This window comes from Narcine bancroftii, chromosome 1, assembly GCF_036971445.1.
Source record: "Narcine bancroftii isolate sNarBan1 chromosome 1, sNarBan1.hap1, whole genome shotgun sequence".
In the NCBI taxonomy this organism is placed as follows: domain Eukaryota; kingdom Metazoa; phylum Chordata; class Chondrichthyes; order Torpediniformes; family Narcinidae; genus Narcine; species Narcine bancroftii.
Window position 1 is genome coordinate 485164624 of NC_091469.1, and position 18071 is coordinate 485182694.

The 18071-nt window shown below is 46.7% G+C and overlaps 1 protein-coding gene and 1 long non-coding RNA gene across 10 annotated transcripts in view; one reads left to right on the top strand and one right to left on the bottom strand.

Moving 5' to 3' along the window:
• plcd1a (phospholipase C, delta 1a) overlaps positions 1-18071 on the top strand; it is a 243269-nt gene that overhangs the window by 213531 nt on the left and 11667 nt on the right. For all 9 annotated transcript variants that reach the window (XM_069914931.1, XM_069914936.1, XM_069914934.1 and 6 more), the window contains 5 exons: positions 569-721; positions 6360-6503; positions 9798-9954; positions 13346-13462; positions 16715-16893. In XM_069914931.1, the coding sequence (XP_069771032.1) occupies positions 569-721; positions 6360-6503; positions 9798-9954; positions 13346-13462; positions 16715-16893 (750 nt within the window). The remainder of the gene's footprint in view (positions 1-568; positions 722-6359; positions 6504-9797; positions 9955-13345; positions 13463-16714; positions 16894-18071) is intronic.
• The window catches only part of LOC138751939 (uncharacterized), a 35896-nt gene continuing 26128 nt past the window's right edge, over positions 8304-18071 (bottom strand). The window contains exon 3 of the long non-coding RNA XR_011350275.1: positions 8304-8390. This is a non-coding gene — a long non-coding RNA (uncharacterized lncRNA). The remainder of the gene's footprint in view (positions 8391-18071) is intronic.

Here is an 18071-nt window from a genome sequence, read left to right on the forward strand (position 1 = left end):
CCAGGGGTCTGTCATTGCCCCCCTGAACTACCAATTGATGAAGTAGACAAAGATGATGTGGTCAAACAATAATCATGGCTTTTATTAGCTGAAACTCATGGAACAATAATGAAAGACAATAGATGCATATCCAGTTATATCCAAGGGGAGTGTCCTTAACAGTAGAGATAATGCACAGCCAATGTTAGTACAGCAAGGCTCATCATGAGGGGAGACAGGCAGCTTGGCAGATATTCATCACAGTCCCTCACCATTAACTCCAAGGGTCTCTCACTGACCCCTCTGTGATTCCCACTGCTCTCAAACTCTCCGACCATGAGACTTACTTCCCCAGCCACACCCTATCCACCAGTTAGCCTGTGCTCCTCCCCCAGCCCCTTCCTCCCTGCTCTCCTCCCCCTCTCTCCCCTTCTACCTGACGAAAGGGCCAGGCCCGAAATGTTGGTTCCCCTTTACTTCCTGTGGACACTGCGTGACCTGCTGAGTTTCTCCAGTGAGTTTGTGTATTGGACCCGACCCCAGCGTCTACATACTTTCCTGTTTAACTCAGAGCGGTGTTTGCTTGCAGACCTCGCCATACCCTCTCATCCTGTCCCTGGAGAATCACTGCAGCATTGAACAGCAGAACGTCATGGCCCATCACATGAAAACCATCCTCGGGGACATGCTCCTGACCAGGACCATTGACGGGAAGGTGCCCACCAACTTCCCTTCGCCTGAGGTAAGGAGTGGGTCCAGCACTGGAGTTTCATGATGAGGATAGCCTGCATGCAGCCTGTAGGTGTATCTTTCTCGACCACAACTTCAGAAATAACAGGTGCACAGAAATCATGTGTGTTGTAAGGTTGGAGACATTTACAGAGATAAGGAGAGGTGTGGGGACTGCAGGGGGTTACAGAGATAGGGAGGGTGTGGGGACTGGAGGGGTACAGAGATAGGGAGGGTGTGGGCCTGGAGGGGGTTACAGAGATAGGGAGGGTGTGGGGACTGGAGGGGTACAGAGATAGGGGGGGTGTGGGAACTGCAGGGGGTTACAGAGATAGGGAGGGGTGTGGGGACTGTAGGGGGTTACAGAGATAGGGAAGGTGTGGGGACTGGAGGGGTACAGAGATAGGGAGGGTGAGGGGACTGGAGGGGGTTACAGAAATAGGGAGGGTGAGGGGACTGGAGAGGGTTACAGGGATAGGGAGCGTTATGAGGATGGAGAAGGCTACAGAGATAGGAAGGGTAAGGGGATTTCAGGGGAATTATATCAATAGAGAGGGGTGTGGGGACTGGAGGGGTTAACAGTGATAGGGAGGGTGAGGGGACTGGAGGGGTTACAGAGATAGGGAGGGGTGTGGGGACTGGAGGGGGTTACAGAGATAGGGAGGTTGTGGGGACTGGAGGGGGTTACAGAGATAGGGAGGGTGAGAGGACTGGAGGGGTTACAGAGATAGGGAGGGGTGTGGGGACTGGAGGGGGTTACAGAGATAGGGAGGGTGAGAGGACTGGAGGGGTTACAGAGATAGGGAGGATGTGGGGACTGGAGGGAGTTACAGAGTTAGGGAGGGATGTAAGGGACCAGAGTTGGTTACAGAAATTGGGAGGGGTGTGAAGACTAGAGGGGGTTACAGAGTTAGGGAGAGATGTAGGGAATGGAGAGGGCTACAGAGATAGGGAGAGGTGTGTTACAGTGATAGGGAGGTATGTGGATGCTGGAGGGTGTTACAGAAACACAGCGGGGTGTTTGACCACAGTGGGGTTACAGAGGCTGGTAAATGTGCTCCCACAGTGGTGTCATGTGGGGACTTTCAACCAATGCTGATGAAGAACTGTTGATGCATTTCCAAATCAGAACAGAGCAGGCTCAGGGGGAAAGCACAATGTTTGAGGGTGGGTGGGGTGGGGGGGTGAGTCCTTCCTCCTACTACCCTTGTCCTTGATGGCAGAGGATGCAGGCCTGGGAGGTCCTATTGCAATAGATTGGGCAAGGTTCTGCTCAGAAGCAGCACATGTTTTGGGTGGACAGTATCATATCTGCCAAGTGGACCTCTCTAACCTGAATGATGTAGTGTTATCAGAGCTTCACTTTTTCAGGCAAGTGGAGAAATCTGTCTCTCCCCATAAACCTCTATTTTTCTTCTATCCATGTGCCTGTCTCAGAGTCTCTTAAAAGACCCTAATGTTTCAGCCTCCACCACCATCCTCTGGCAATGCATTCCAGGCACCCACAGCTCTCAGTGTATAAAAACATACCCCTGATGTCTCCACTAAACTTCCCTCTCTTCACTTTGTACTCATGTCCTCTGGCGTTTGCTATTCCTGCCCTGAGAAATAGGTGCTGGCTGTCCACTCTATCTATGCCTCTATTAATGAAGCCCAGCATCCCATAGACCTTCTTTACTATCCTATCAACCTGTGTGGTGACTTTGAGGGATTTATGGATTTGGATCACAAGGTCCCACTGTCCATCTGACCATTAATCCTGTACCCAATCTTCTGATTAGTCCTTCCAAAATGAATCACCTCACACTTAACTGGATTGAACTCCATCTGCCATTTTTCCACCCATTTCTCCATCCTCTCTATATCCTCTTGTAACCTTTGACAACCTTCAGCTTCATCCACAACTCCTGTAACCTTTGTGTCATCTGCAAACTTAATGACCCATCCTTCCACCTCTTCATCCAGGTCACTTATAAATATCACAAAGAGCAATGGTCCCAGAACAGATCCTGATGGCACTTCACTAGTCACTGACTGAATACTTTCCTTCCACTTCTTTTCTCTGCTTTCTACTTGCAAGCCAATTTTTTTTATCCACACAGCCAAAAGTTCCACTGATCCCAAGCCTTATGACTTTTTGAACAAGTATCTCATAGGGGACCTTGTCAAATGCCAAACTAAAATCCATGTAGACCACATCTACTGCCTTACCCTCATCAATATCTAGACCACATGTAGCACCCTAACCTCATCAATTTCTTTTGTTACCTCCTCAAAAAACTCAATTTTTACAAGATCACACAAGATCACAAGATAAAGGAACAGAAGCAGGCAACTTGGCCCATCGAGTCTGTTCTGTGACTCTATACTAAGCTGAACTATGATCACATCTAGTTCCAATTTCCAGCCTTTTCCCCATATCCCTTGATACCCTCACTAATGAGATGCTCATCCATTTCCTGTTTAAATACTCCCAGTGATCTGGCCTCCACTGCTTTGTACAGCAGTGAGTTCTACAGATCCATGACTCTCTGACTAAAGAAGTTCTTTCTCTTCTCTGTTTTAATTGGATAACTTATAATTTTAAGACTATGACCCCCCCTTGTCCTCAATTCAGCCATCAAGGGAAGCATATGCATTCACTCTGTCAAAATCTTTCAATATTCGAGATGTCTCTATGAGATCCCCCCCTCATTCTCCTATACTCCAATGAATACAACATGAAGCATGACCTTCTCTTCACAAAGCCACGCTGACCATCCTTGAGTAGATTATACTTCTCCAAATGCTCATAGATCCTATCATTGAGAATCCTCTCCAATAGTTTGCACCCCACTGACATAAGGCTCGCCGGTCTATAATTCCCAGGGTTCTCCCTATTACCTATTTTAAACAAGGGGGCTACATTTGTCGTACTCCAACCCTCCCCTGTGGCCAAAGAGGACACAAAGATCATAGCTACTGCCCCAGCTGTCTCTACCCTCACTTCTCACAGCAACCTGGGGTATATCGTGTCCAGCCCCAGGGACTTTTCAATCTTAATGTTTTTAAGAAGATCCAACCCTTCCTCTTCCTTAATCTCCATAATGTCTAGCACACGGGTCTGTTCAATTCTGACCTCACCCTGATCAAGGTCCTTTTCCCTTGTAAATACTGATGCAAAGTATTCATTTAGGCCTCCTCCACCTCCTCCGCTTCCAGGCACATGTTGTCTCCTTTATCCTATTGTGGCCCCACTTCATTCTCGTCATCCTTCTATTCTTCACATACGCATAGAACACCTTGAGATTCTCCTTAATCCTACATGCCAAGGGCTTCCCATGCCCCCTTCGAGCTCTCGTAAGTCCTTTTTTAAGCTCCGTCCTGGCTACCATATACTTCTCCTCAGCCCTTCCTGTTTCCTGCTTCCTATATCTAATGTAAGCTTCCTTCTTCTTCCTGACTTGCTGCCTCACCTTCTCCTCGGTTCCCTTTTCCTTGTCCCAGTCAGACAAACCTATCCTGAACCCAGCACAAGTGGTCCCTAAACTCTCTCCACGTTAGTTCTGTGCTTTCACCCTTGAACATCTGTTTCCAATGTACTCTCACTAGTTCCTGCCTCACCCCATCGTAATTAGCCGTTCCCCAATTAACCACTTTCCCATTTTGTCCATAGCTGTGTTAAAGCTCAGGATGCTGTGGTCACTCTGACCAAAATGCTCCCCCACTGAGAGGTCACCACTTGACCAGGTTCATTACCCAGAATTAGATCCAGTACGGTCTTTCCTCTCATTGGCTGATCTGCCTACTGTGCCAGGGATCCTTTTTGAACACACCTGACAAATTCAGCCCCATCTATATTAGGGAAGTTGAAATCAACCGTCACTACAACCCTGCACCAGCCTTCAGCCAGATCTGGCAGCCAGGGCATTCACAGCTGATCCTGTCCATTTTCCTGTCCAGTATGGAGGTGATGGGTGTGAGGCAGGGAAAAATTGGATTATTAAAGAGTAGACTTCCATAGGTCGGCCCAGCATTGTGGGCTGAAGGGCCTGTTCTCTGCAGATTTTCTTGTTTAACTCAATTTAAATTGCAAACTTTGGGCATCAAGGCTTGGGCAGTGCAAGGGGAACAGGAAGGGGGGGTTGGGGGGTGGGCCAATTGCGAAATACGGAGGCAAGGTTTGGAACTCAGCTCTGCCGAGCCCAGTCTCACTCTGAGACAGCTTCCCAGGCCACAGTAGGCCTCTGCTCGTGGCTTCCTTGGCCAAGCGCTGGGAGCTTGCATGTAGAAAGGACAGATTCGGCAACAGTTGGCTCCTTGTGTCAGAGATCAGGGAGTTGGGGGTGGGGGGGTGTGGGATTCACAGGACTGTTAATGAGCTCCACTCAACCAAGTACAAATGGGCTCTGTGTCAGCTCAGAATATCCATGCCAAACATCAACCATCTGATCATACTAATCTCATTTTCTCCATCAATACAAATTCCTTCTGTGTCGTAAAGGTTGTGAGTGCGATTCAGATCCCATCCCCTCTTAAGAGGAAGAAATGATAAATTTCTACCACTTAATATGTTCCCCCTCAAACTTATGTTTCTTTGATTTGGTGTCAGACTTTTTACAGTCTATACAGTGATTTACAAACTTTCTTTCCACTCACATCCTACTTTAATAATCCCTACACCATCGGTGCTCTGTGATTAGTAAGGGATTGCTTAAGGTGGGATGTGAGTGGAAAGAATAAGTTTGAGAACCACTGTTTTAATCGTACCTAATTGACTCGTTATGTGTACGGTTTCAGAACTCCAAAGGAAATGGGCCAAAATGACAATTTTTCTCAAAAAAAATATTTCAGTAACAATTGGGTCTAGAGCAGTGATTCTCAACCTTCCCTTCTCACTCACGTTTTTTGTACCTATGTTACTGACCCATATATTCCTTCCTAAAGGTTCCTCAAGTTCCGGACTTCAGGAACTGTGTTACAGGGAAAGGTCAAACAGGCTAGGACTTTATTCCCTGGAGTGTAGAAGAATGAGGGGAGATTTGATAACGGTATTTAAAATTACGAGGGGGACACACAGAATAAATGTAGATGGGCTTTTTCCACTGAGGCTGGTTGAGATACAAACTAGAGGGCATGGGTTAAGAGTGAAAGGGGAAAAGTTTAGGGGGAACTTCTTCACACAGGGTGGTGGGGGTGTGGAACGAGCTGCCAGCTGAAGTGGTGAATACAGACTCAATATTAACATTTAAGAGGAATTTGGACAGGTACATGGATGGGAGGGGTATGGATGGTATGGACTGGGTGCAGGTCAGTGGGACCAGACAAAAAAGGATGGTTTGGCACAGACTAGAAGGGCTGAAGTTTCTGCGCTGAAGTGATCTATGGTTCTATTGTTCTATCCTTGTTAATCTTCTCTGCACACTCTTTAAATCTTGTTGATCTCTTTCCTGCAGTTAGGTGACCAAAGCTGCACACGTCTGTCCATTCAAGAGAATGAGATTAATCGGGAGAGGCCAGGGACATTGGGATGGGCAGAGAAGCCTCCAGCCTAAATTGAATGTAATCTGCTGGGATGTCAGACTGGAGAGGAGATGGTGGGGTGGGTTTATGCTTCATCCTGCGAGAGGGTCCGTAACTAACCACTTCTTGGTCTCACTGATGAATGGCAGCAACTGAAGGGGAAGATCCTGATTAAGGGCAAGAGGCTGAATCGTCTGGAAGATGATCAGAACGACGAGAACGACGAGGTTTCGGATGAGGACGAAGCTGCTGAAATGGAAGAGGACGAGGAGCAGCAGAAGAGTAAAGAGAAGGTGGGCTACATCTCTTTCTTGCTTTCTCCAACCTTCACTCCTTCCCTAGTTCACTCATTCTCCCTCTTGTTTGCCTCCCTTTATCCCTCTCTCATTCTCTCCTCTCGTTCATTTGCACCTCTCTTTTGATCTTTCTAACCCCTTCCTCCCTCTCTCTTTCATTCCTTCTTCCTCTTGTTCACCCAGTTACCCTGCTCTTTCTTGCTTTCTCCAACCTTCACTCCTTCCCTAGTTCACTCATTCTCCCTCTTGTTTGCCTCCCTTTATCCCTCTCTCATTCTCTCCTCTCGTTCATTTGCACCTCTCTTTTGATCTTTCTAACCCCTTCCTCCCTCTCTCTTTCATTCCTTCTTCCTCTTGTTCACCCAGTTACCCTGCTCTTTCTTGCTTTCTCCAACCTTCACTCCTTCCCTAGTTCACTCATTCTCCCTCTTGTTTGCCTCCCTTTATCCCTCTCTCATTCTCTCCTCTCGTTCATTTGCACCTCTCTTTTGATCTTTCTAACCCCTTCCTCCCTCTCTCTTTCATTCCTTCTTCCTCTTGTTCACCCAGTTACCCTGCTCTTTCTTGCTTTCTCCAACCTTCACTCCTTCCCTAGTTCACTCATTCTCCCTCTTGTTTGCCTCCCTTTATCCCTCTCTCATTCTCTCCTCTCGTTCATTTGCACCTCTCTTTTGATCTTTCTAACCCCTTCCTCCCTCTCTCTTTCATTCCTTCTTCCTCTTGTTCACCCAGTTACCCTGTTCTTTCTTGCTTTCTCCAACCTTCACTCCTTCCCTAGTTCACTCATTCTCCCTCTTGTTTGCCTCCCTTTATCCCTCTCTCATTCTGTCCTCACGTTCATTTGCACCTCTCTTTTGATCTTTCTAACCCCTTCCTCCCTCTCTCTTTCATTCCTTCTTCCTCTTGTTCACCCAGTTACCCTGCTCTTTCTTGCTTTCTCCAACCTTCACTCCTTCCCTAGTTCACCCATTCTCCCTCTTGTTTGCCTCCCTTTATCCCTCTCTCATTCTCTCCTCTCATTCAGTTGCACCTCTCTTTTGATGTTTCTAACCCCTCCCTCCCTCCCTCTCTTTTTCATTCCTTCTCCCTCTTGTTCACCCAGTTACCCCGCTCTTTCTTGCTCTCTCCAACCTTCCCTCCGTCGCTCACATTTCGCCCTCACCCGCAAAATCCCTATGGCCCTCCCTCATTCACTTCCTCCCTCAGCAGCGCTGTGTCTCCGCTCTCCCCAGGTCTGTACCAGTGGCAACGCCGCCATTACAGCCACTCCAGCAGCGCTGCCATAAACCCATCACCGTCATCATAATCCACCCTTCCTCGAACACCTTCAGCTGCCGTCTCTCACCCACTCTCCCATGGCTTGATTGAGTGCCCCCTCCCTCTCTGAATCCCCTTCCTTATTCACTCCCGGCCCTTCCGCCCTTGTCGCCCTCCCCATTTGATGCATTGTGTTTAACCTTGCCTCTCTGCTTCTTCCCCTTCCCACCAATGTTAACCTGGGTTCATCGAATTACCTCACAGGGAGCGAGTTCCCGACCACTCCTGTCTCTCCCTTCTCCACCCCTCCCGATCTTTGACTAATGACCTTACATCTGACCCTGAAGTGTTGTTATATTTATTGAGCTATCCTTTTATAGTAAAACTCCTGGTATCCGGCACCTATGGGGATTGGTAGATGCCGGATAAGAGTATTTCTTGTCCAATGACTAATACACCTGCATTAAGAATAAACAGTTTAAAAGACAAAAATACTAGACTGTACTTACACGGAACAAACTTCACTTTCATAAATATATACACCTTGAAATATTTTACTTTATTTTTCAGTCACATTCTTTGAACACGTTTAACCATTTGTAGGTTCCTCCCCCTCTACAGAGCCGTCTGAAAGACAAACAATGGCATTATAGATAATTAACCTCCTTCCCACCCCCCCTACAAGTTTACAGATAAAGCCTTACTTATCACAGAGCACCGATAGCAGAGGGATTACTTAAAGTGGGAAGGAAAAGGTTGAGAACCATTGGTTTAGTCTTTTTTTGATGGGAATACACAGGTCGGTTCAGCATCAAGGCCCAAAGGGCCTGTACTCTGCAGTAATGCTCTAAGTTCTGTGTTCTAAGGGGAGGGAGGACAAAGATTTAAAAGGGACCTGACAGGCACTCAAGAGGGTAGTGGGCAGATGGAGCGAGCTGGAAGTGGTGGTAGGGGAAAGGACAAGAATAACACTTGTAAGATGTTTGAACAGGTACTTGGATAGGAAAGGTGGAGAAGGGGAGGGCAGAATGTAGGCAAATGGGTTATCTTTGGTACACAACTTGGTGAAAACATGCCAGCACAGAAACAGGCCTTTCAGCCCTTCTAGTCTGTGTTGAAATATTCTAATAAACCTGAAATATCGGTTAGATATCTTTACCTCCTATGGGCGCTGCGAAATCTGTTGAGTTCCTCTGGCATTTCTGTGCCTTTAGCACAATGACAGCATCTGCAGATTTTCTTGTTTCACTGAAATATTATTCTGCCTCGTCCCATCAACCTGCACCCAGACCATATCCGCCCTGAGACAAGTCAGCACCTTTTTCCAGGGCAGGAGTAGAAAACACCTAAGGAGATCTGTACGGTGAAGGGAGGAAGGTTTAGGGGAGATGTCAGGGGGAGGTTCTTTTTACACAGAGAGTTGTGGACACCTGGAATGCCTGAAACATTGGGGATATTTAAGAGACTCTTAGACGGGCACATGGATGGAAAAAAATAGATGGTTACGAGGTAGGAAGGGTTTCGGTTTTTTTTTGGTAGATATAGATGGGTTGGCACAACATTGAGTGCCAAAGAACCTGTACTGTACTGTAATGTTCTGTTTTCTATGCCCCTCCCATCAATGTAGCTATTCCAATTTTGTTTAAATATTAAAATCGAGCCCATATTTACCACTTCAGCTGGCAGCATGTTCCACACTCCCACCACTCTCTGCGTGAAGAAGTTCCCCCTAATGTTTCCTTTGAACATTTGACCTTTCACCCTTAACCCATGTCCTCTAGATCTTGTCTCACCCAACCTCAGTGGACAAAGCTTGCTTTCATTTGCTCTATCGATACCCCTCATAATTTTATACACCCGTATCGAATCTCCCCTCATTCATCCACACGCAAAGGATTAAAGTCCTGAACCTTTCCCTGTAACTCAGGTTGGCACAGAAGGGATGGTTTCTGTGCTGTAAAGTTCTAAGATGGATTTATTCAAGAAACTAGGCAGGCAATAACCTGTGGAACCTGTGCAAACCCTTTACTCCAGAATAAAAAGGTCAAGCTGTCGAAGGAACTCTCTGATCTGGTCATCTACTGCAAGAGCGTCCACTTCAATGGGTTCGAGGATGCGATGAAGAACCAGGTCTTCTATGAAATGTCATCCTTTGTGGAAAACAAGTTCAATAAACTGGTGTATGAATCAGGTAAGCAGAGGACGAGATGCCAACAAGTATCTGCAGAGAGACCTTTCGATAGAGAAACTGGTTTTAAGTTGCAGAGTGTGGGGGAAGGGGGAGATGTGGTTAGGACAGATGTCGCTGAGCTGTAGAGGGCACAGAGAAGATTGACTAGGACGTGGCCGGTCCTCGGGGGCCTGAGCAACAGGGAGGGGTTGAGCAGGCTGGGGCTTTATTCCTTGGAGCACAGGAGGATGAGGGGTGATCTCACAGAGGTGCACAAGATCATGAGGGGAAAAGGATGAACGGAGTCTGTGGCCCAGGGAATCAGTTACCAGAGGACATAGTTTTAAGGCGGGGGGGGTAGGAGTGATTTAACTAGAACCTGAGGGCGGTGGATGTGTGGAACAGCCAGTGAAGAAGGTGGTTGAGGCAGGTATTATTGCAAAGTTCAAGGAAAAATTGGATGGATCCATTCAGCATGAGCAAGTTGAACCGAAGGGTGTGTTTCCATGCTGGCTGACTCCCCGACAGTGGAAAGAAGCTGTTGATGAAGTCAACTGGCTTACAGGAGGTGGAGGATAGAGATCGGGGGGTGGTGGGTGAGGGGTGTTTGTCTGATCATAAATCTGTCATCAAAGGTGCAGCAGGGACTGGTACTGGGATTCAGATGAGAATGTAAGGCAGTCCAATCCGTGCACTTGCAGACAACATGAGAATTGGCAGGAGCTGCAGAAAATTGTCCAAGGATTTGGCATGACATCGATCAGCCGTGAAGCTGGGCAGAGGGGTGGCGGATGGAACTGAATCCAGAAACGTTTGAGATATTGTACTTTGGAAGTCAAATTCTGGTCTGGCCCTGAAGAACCCGGCAGAGACCTTGGGCGTGTTGATATACAGAGTCATGCTGTGGTAGATTGGACGTGTCCACGCAGGAAGCCAAAATTGTGAAGAAGGCATTTGGTATGCTTTGCTTTCATCAGCCAAAGACCAAGTGTAAAAGTTGGGGCATTGCTGAACAAACCATTGGTTAAACCACACTTGGAGTATTGTATACATGTCTGGTCACCACACTACAGGAACGATATGGTTGTAATAGAGAGAATGCTGAAGAAATTCACCAGTATGTTGCTACAAATGGAATGGTGTGGAGAGATTGGATAGACTGGGTTTATTCTCACTTGAACATAGGAGGCTGGGGGAGGGGAGGGGGTGGCGGTGACCTTCTACAATTATTAGAGACATAGCTAGAATAGACAGATAATCAGAATCTTATTTTCCCCAGCTCACGATAGTCTAGAACTAGAGAGCACATATATATATACCATATAACAGTTTACAGTACAGAAACAGGCCATATCGGCCCTTCTAGTCCGCATCGATTTACATGAAACTCCTCTAGTTCCACCTACCCTCTCCCTGCCCATAACCCTCCAATTCCCTCACATCCATGTACTCATCCAACCTCCTCTTAAATGACAGAACTGACCCTGCCGCAACTACTTCTTCAGGTAGATCATTCCACTCAGCCACCACTCTCTGAGTGAAGAAGCTTCCTCTTGTATAACTCCTAAAGTTCTGCCCCGTAACCCTTAACTTATGACCCCTCATTCCAATCTCCCCTACTCTCAGGGGAAAGAGACTATTCACATCTACTCTATCTATTCTCTTCATAATTTTAAATACCTCAATCAAATCCCCCCCTCAACCTTCTACGCTCCAATGAATAAAGTCCCAGTCTACTCAATCTTTCTCCGTATTCAAGATACTGCAATCCAGGCAACATTTTCATAAACCTTTAAGGTTAAATAGGAAAATCTTAAAGGAGATCTGAAGGGCAAGTCTTTCAGAGGCTGGTGAATTTCAAGAACAAACTCCCAGAGGAGGTGATGGAGGCAGATACTTTTACAATGTTTAAAAGGCCTTTGGGCAGGTACGTGACTAGGAAAGTCACAGAGAGATGGGGAGCCCATTGTGGGCAAGGGATTGAACAGATGGGCAGACTGTTCTCTAAATGGGGAGAAAACTGAAAAATTCCCAGATGCAAATGGACTGGAGAGTCCTCATACAGGATCACCTGAAGTAAACTTGCGGGGTGAGTCGATGGTGAAAAAGGCAAATGCAATGCTAGCGTTTGTTTCAAGGGAAATAGAATGTAGGAACAGGGATGTGATGTTGAGGCTTTATAAGGCACTGGTGAGACCTCACCTGGAGTTTTGTGAGCAGTTTTGGGCTCCTCATTTAAGGAAAGGATGTCCTGATGTGAGAGAAGGTGCAGAAGAGGTTCACAAGGATGATACTTGTAATGGAAGGGTTATATGAGGAGCGTTTGACAGATCTTGGCCTGCACTCATTGGAGTTTAAGAGAATAACGGTGGGCGGGGTTCTCATTGAAACATTTTGAATGTTGAAAGGTGTAGACAGAGTAGATGTAGAAAGGTTGTTTCCCACAGTGGGAGAGTCAAGGACAAGAGGGCATAACTTCAGGATTGATGGGTGTCCGCTTAGAACAGAGATGCAGAGGAATTTCTTCAGCCAGAAGGTGGTAAATCTGTGGAATTTGTTGCCACAGGCGGTTGTGGAGGCCGGGACATTAAGGGAGAGATTGATGGGTTCTTGATTAGCTAGGGCATCAAAGTTTATGGGGAGAAGGTGAGGGCAAATTTGGAGTATTGTGTGCAGTTTTGGTCACCTAACTACAGGAAAGATATCAATAAGGTAGAAAGAGTGCAGAGAAGATTTACTAGGATGTTGCCGGGACTTCAGGAACTGAGTTACAGGAAAAGGTTAAACAGGTTAGGACTTTATTCCCTGGAACATGGAAGAATGAGGGGAGATTTGATAGATATATTTAAAATTATGAGGGGGACAGACAGAGGAAATGTAGGTCAGCTGTTTTCCACTGAGGGTAGGTGAGATACAAACCAGAGGACATGGGTTCAGGGTGAAAGGGTAAATGTTTAGGGGGAATATGAGGGGGAACTTCTTCACACAGAGAGTGGTGGGGGTGTGGAATGAGCTGCCAGCTGAAGTACGGGCTCAATTTTAACATTTAAGAAGAACTTAGACAGGTGCATGGATGGGAGGGGTATGGAGGGCCATGGACTGGGTGCAGGTCAGTGGGACTAGGCAAAAAAAATGGTTTTGCACAGACTAGAAGGGCAGAAGAGGTCTGTTTCTGTGCTGTAGTGTTCTATGGTTCTCAGGCCGGGCAATAGGATTGAGTGGGAGAATGGATCAGCTCATGATTAAATGGCGGGGCAAACTCGATGGGCCTATTTCTGCTCCTGTGTCCTATGGTCATGTGGGGTGGAGCAGTCCATTCAGTCTGTGGCCAAGGGGTGGGGTGTAGGAGGAAGGTCACTGACTGTGTCGCTGATGGTGCCTTCACCTTCTCACTGCCTGCTCTCTCTTCCAGCCACCCCCTTCATTCAGTACAACTCCAGGCAACTCAGCAGGATTTACCCCAATGGCCTGCGGACGGACTCCTCAAACTACTCGCCAATCAACATGTGGAACGCTGGATGCCAGATAGGTAAACCTGCGGCGACATTCTACCCTGAACCCTCAATCACACCCCGCCCCCCCGCAGACCCTCCAACCCAGTCTTCCATTGGCCAGCCCACACATCCATCTCGCGCTGCTCTGCCTCCCCTCACCTGCGATTGGATCATTCTTTCCCATCAGTCAAACAAAGCAACAGGGGAGGGAATGGTAACTAAACGCCATCAGCTGGAAGATCTCATCAGGTCGAGCAGTATCCGTGGGGGGGGTAAGAGAATGGTGGATATTTCAAGTCTAAAACACTTCTTCAAGGTGAAGTTTTGCATTTATTTTTTATTTATTTACAACGCAGTACAGGCAGATTCCGGCGATTGAAACCCATGGTTAACCAATTATACTCAATTAACCTACTAGCCCAGTTCGTCTTTGGAAGGTGGGAGGAAACCAGGGGACCCGAACAAAATTCATGCAGTCATGGTGTTACAAGCCCAGAGGACCCCAAAACCCAGCAGCAATAGATATTCATCAAGATAAATGGTTACTTAAACAAAAGTTGCTTTTAATCATTTTTAAACATGAGAACAGAATCAAACTTTAACTTAACTTAACTAATCCAACTTAACCCCTTTCTAATTCTAAGCGCACATGTATGTAATGTGTGTGTAAGTTCAGAAAAGTTCTTTGATTCCCAGACCAATCTCACTTCTCATTCCTCCAAGTTCACTGGTATCAGGCAATTCTTAGACTCTGCACAGAATTTAACATTTATAAAGTTCACCAGGCTTTGGTACTTAAAAGGTAAATGGTTACCACTCAGGAAGGTTCTTGTCTATTTAGAGAGAGATTTGTTGTTCCAGGACGTCCACAACTGATTCCTTTTTAATCAGCATCTTGCTTTATTTTTTTTTATTTATTTTTCACACTATGAACCATATTAACCAAAATACACACAAACATTTCCCTCTTGAATATACACAGTGTCAATTTGAAAATACAGCAATGGTATATAGAAATGAATAAATGTATTCCATTGGAAAAAATAACATATAGTTTAAGTAATGATATAACATTATTTGAACAAATATGGGAGCCGTACATGGAATATAATAGAGAAAACCTACCGGGACATCTATCACCTCAAATGACAAAAGGAAAAGAGAATGGAAAGAATTGACTCAGTGGAAGTTTTTGTTCGTTAATGTTGAGTGACAACATTGTTTGATGGGTTTGATGTATCTTGGACTCAGAGTTTTGAATGGATGGAGGGGGAGGTGGGGGGGAGGGGAGGAGGGAGGGGGGGAGAAAACGACACTGTATATATTTGAAAGGAGAAATGTGTATATCTTGAATAATGTGATCTATAGTGTGAAAAATAAAAATTAAAAAAAAAGAATATACACAGTGCCATTTTCCCCCCTTTTTCCCCCCTCCTTCCCACCCCCCTCCAAACCCATTAAACATTCAACATATACAATACAATAAACCCATTAAACAATACTCCAGTGTCTTGCTGACGAAACTTGCCCCTTAGGGATCTCCAGATGATAACCTCTTTCTTTCAGGTCACCACAAAGTGCCTTTTTGTTTCCTTTATTGCAAGTGAAACATTAGACAGCCAGTCCTCTCCTCTTGCATGAACCACAAAGACTTTGACCAGGCTGAACAAAACACTTACAAACCCGTCTTCCAAATGGGGCTTTAAACAAGTTTGCCAGCTTGTCCTGATCCAGTCCCAGCTGCTGTTACTGGCTGTAACACTGTAGAAGTGATCTCTGTCTCTCCCTCTCCCTCTCCCTCCCTCTCTCTCTCTTAGAGAGAAAGCCTGTTTGACTCTCTCTGCTTGCAAAACCACATGACCCTCTTAGAACAGCACCAGACAGAAGCGGCTCCAACAAGCTTTTTCATCTGTTGTCTTTTTTAATCAACAATCCATTAGTGAAGTCTCTTGGGCACTCTCCAAAGCTTTTGCAAAAGCTGTGGAGCCTATATGTCTAGCATTAACAGAGCTCCAGTATTTCAAATAAGATCTGTCTTAAAGTGTTTGTATGTGATCTTATCTAACAAACCTTTCCCAATTTATCTCCCAAAAGCCATATCTATATACTCTGTCACAACGGGGAGAACGTACAAACTCCTCACAGTCAGTGGCAGATTCAAACCCGGGTCACTGATGCTGTAAGACGAGAATCCGGGCTCAATTTTAACATTTAAGAAACATTTGGATATGTAAATGGGTGGGATGGGTATTGCTAACTGACCATTCCTTTTCGCCCGCTGATGCTGTTTGGTCCGCTGAGTTCCTCCAGCAGATTGTGCTTAGCTGAGGCAGGCAATTGGGTCAGCATAGACAAGTTGGGGTGAAAGGCCTGTTTCTGTGCTGTATAACAATGGGCCACACCGGCAATCTTCTTTCTCTCCAAACCGATCCCTTCCCTTGTTCCCTACCACACCCCATCACTTCAGTGCGCGCGCACACACGCACATGCACACAGGCACACATGCATCTACACATGTGTGCACACAGACATACACACACATACACACATAGACAAACACACACACATTCTTACCCTGCCCCCTTAACCCTTTCCCGTCCCCTCTCCCCCAGTTCTCATGCCATCCACCACCTCTCCCTTCCCAGAGGAGGGAGGGTTCTGAGGAGTATTAACACCATCCATTCTGAGCCCCAAATCACAGGATACGCACCTAAAGTGTGTTGGTAAATTTCCTATTTTTCCTTTCATCCACTTCCTGCATCGATTGCATATACGACGACTTCAAATGGGCCATAATTGACTGAACTGTCAGACCTAAACTGTGCCCTGCACCCCACAGACCCACAACCACACTATGCTACCCATATGACCTGCAATCCCTGGTACTGGTGGGAGGAAACCAGAACTCCCAGAGGGAACGCACACAGACATGGGGAGAACATACAAACTCCTTGCAGACAGCGTGGGATTCGAACCCAGATCACTAGCGCTGCAACAGCATTGCGCTAAACATGCCACAAAATAGGTCATTAATTATTTTTATCTAATCTCTCTTTCCCTCCCCCTCTCTTCCTCTCACTCTTCTCTCTTTCCCCCTTTCTATTCTCCCCTTTCTCTTCTCCCCCTCTCTCCTCTCTCCCTTCCCTCTCTCTCCCTCCTTCTCATCCTCTTCTCCCCTTCTCTGTCCTTCCCCCCTCTCACTCCTCTCTGTTCCTTCTGTTGCCCTTCCTCTTCCTCCCTCCCATGGTCTGCCCTCCATGTACCCTTTACCACCACCTCCTCCACAGTGGCCTTGAACTTCCAGACCCCTGGCGAGGAGATGGACATTTACCAGGGGAGATTTCGCGACAATGGTTTTGCTGGTTACAACCTGAAGCCAACGTACCTGAGAGAGAAGAATCCGACCTTTGATCCAAAGAATCTTCAGAAGGGAGTCTGGCTGAACCAGAAGAAGTTGTATGTGATGGTGAGTATTGTTGGGAAAGCTCAGCTGGTTGGGCAGTCTCTTCGCACAGCATGGGAATAGGCCCTTCATCCTATCAAGTCTGTACCCACCCATCACAATTAATCCGATGTTAATTGTGTGTTGGTTGCTGGCCTTCAGTAGTCAGGGGTTTGAGTTCAAGAGCCATGAGGTCATGTTGCAGCTCTATAAAACTCTGGTTAGACTACATTTGGAGTATTGTGTTCAGTTCTGGTCGCTTCATTACAGGAAGGATGTGGAAGCTTTGGAGAGGGTGCAGAGGAGATTCACCAGGATGTTGCCTAAATTGGAGACCATGTCTTATGAAGCAAGGTTAATAGTGTTCCTTCTTCTTTGGAATGACGAAGGATGAGAGGCGACTTAATAAGATTATGAGGGGCTTAGATAGGGTGGCCGCTGGCACCTTTCTTCCTGGGGAAACAGAGAGCATCTGTTTAAGGTGAGTGGAGGAAGGTTTAGTGGAGATGAGTGGAGGTTTAGGCTTCTTACACAGAGAGTGGTGGGGCTGAGTGTAATACTTTGCCGGGGTGGTGGTGGTACAACAGGGACATGCAAAAACACTTAAGAAAAATTCAGGGTCATGAGCATGAGGGAGGGAAGGGATAGATTGTTGTGGGATAGGCTTCCTTAGGTTGGCACAACATTGTGGGCTGAAGGGCTTGTACTGTGCTAGAATGTTCTATTTTATAATTCTACACATTCCCACCACTCACCAACACCATGGGGGCAGCTTAGATTCGGGTGTTGGAAGGAAACCCACAGGGTCACAGGGGAGAGCTCTCGCTCGCGTCTCGATCTTGCCCTGATAACATCCCCGCAGGGGTGGCACCTCTGTGCATGCCTTTACAGGGGAATAGCTTTTCTCGTGTACTTTGTATCCACAACAATAAATGAGATCTTTATCTTGATCGTGCAAACAGCACTCAGACAGTCCCGGTGGTTGGGGGGGGTGGGTGCAGGATTGAACCCAGTTCTCTGGCATGCTGTGGCAGGGGCCCTCTTCACTGTGCCACTGAGCTATGGCTGTGGAAAGAGAAACTGTTCGAGTTTCAGATCTGAGACCGTACACTGGAGCTGGGAACGAGAGAGGCACCCAGACCATAGTAAAGGGTATCTCCCCGAAAAAGGGGAAGATGGTGGGCATTAGAGGATGGTTAACC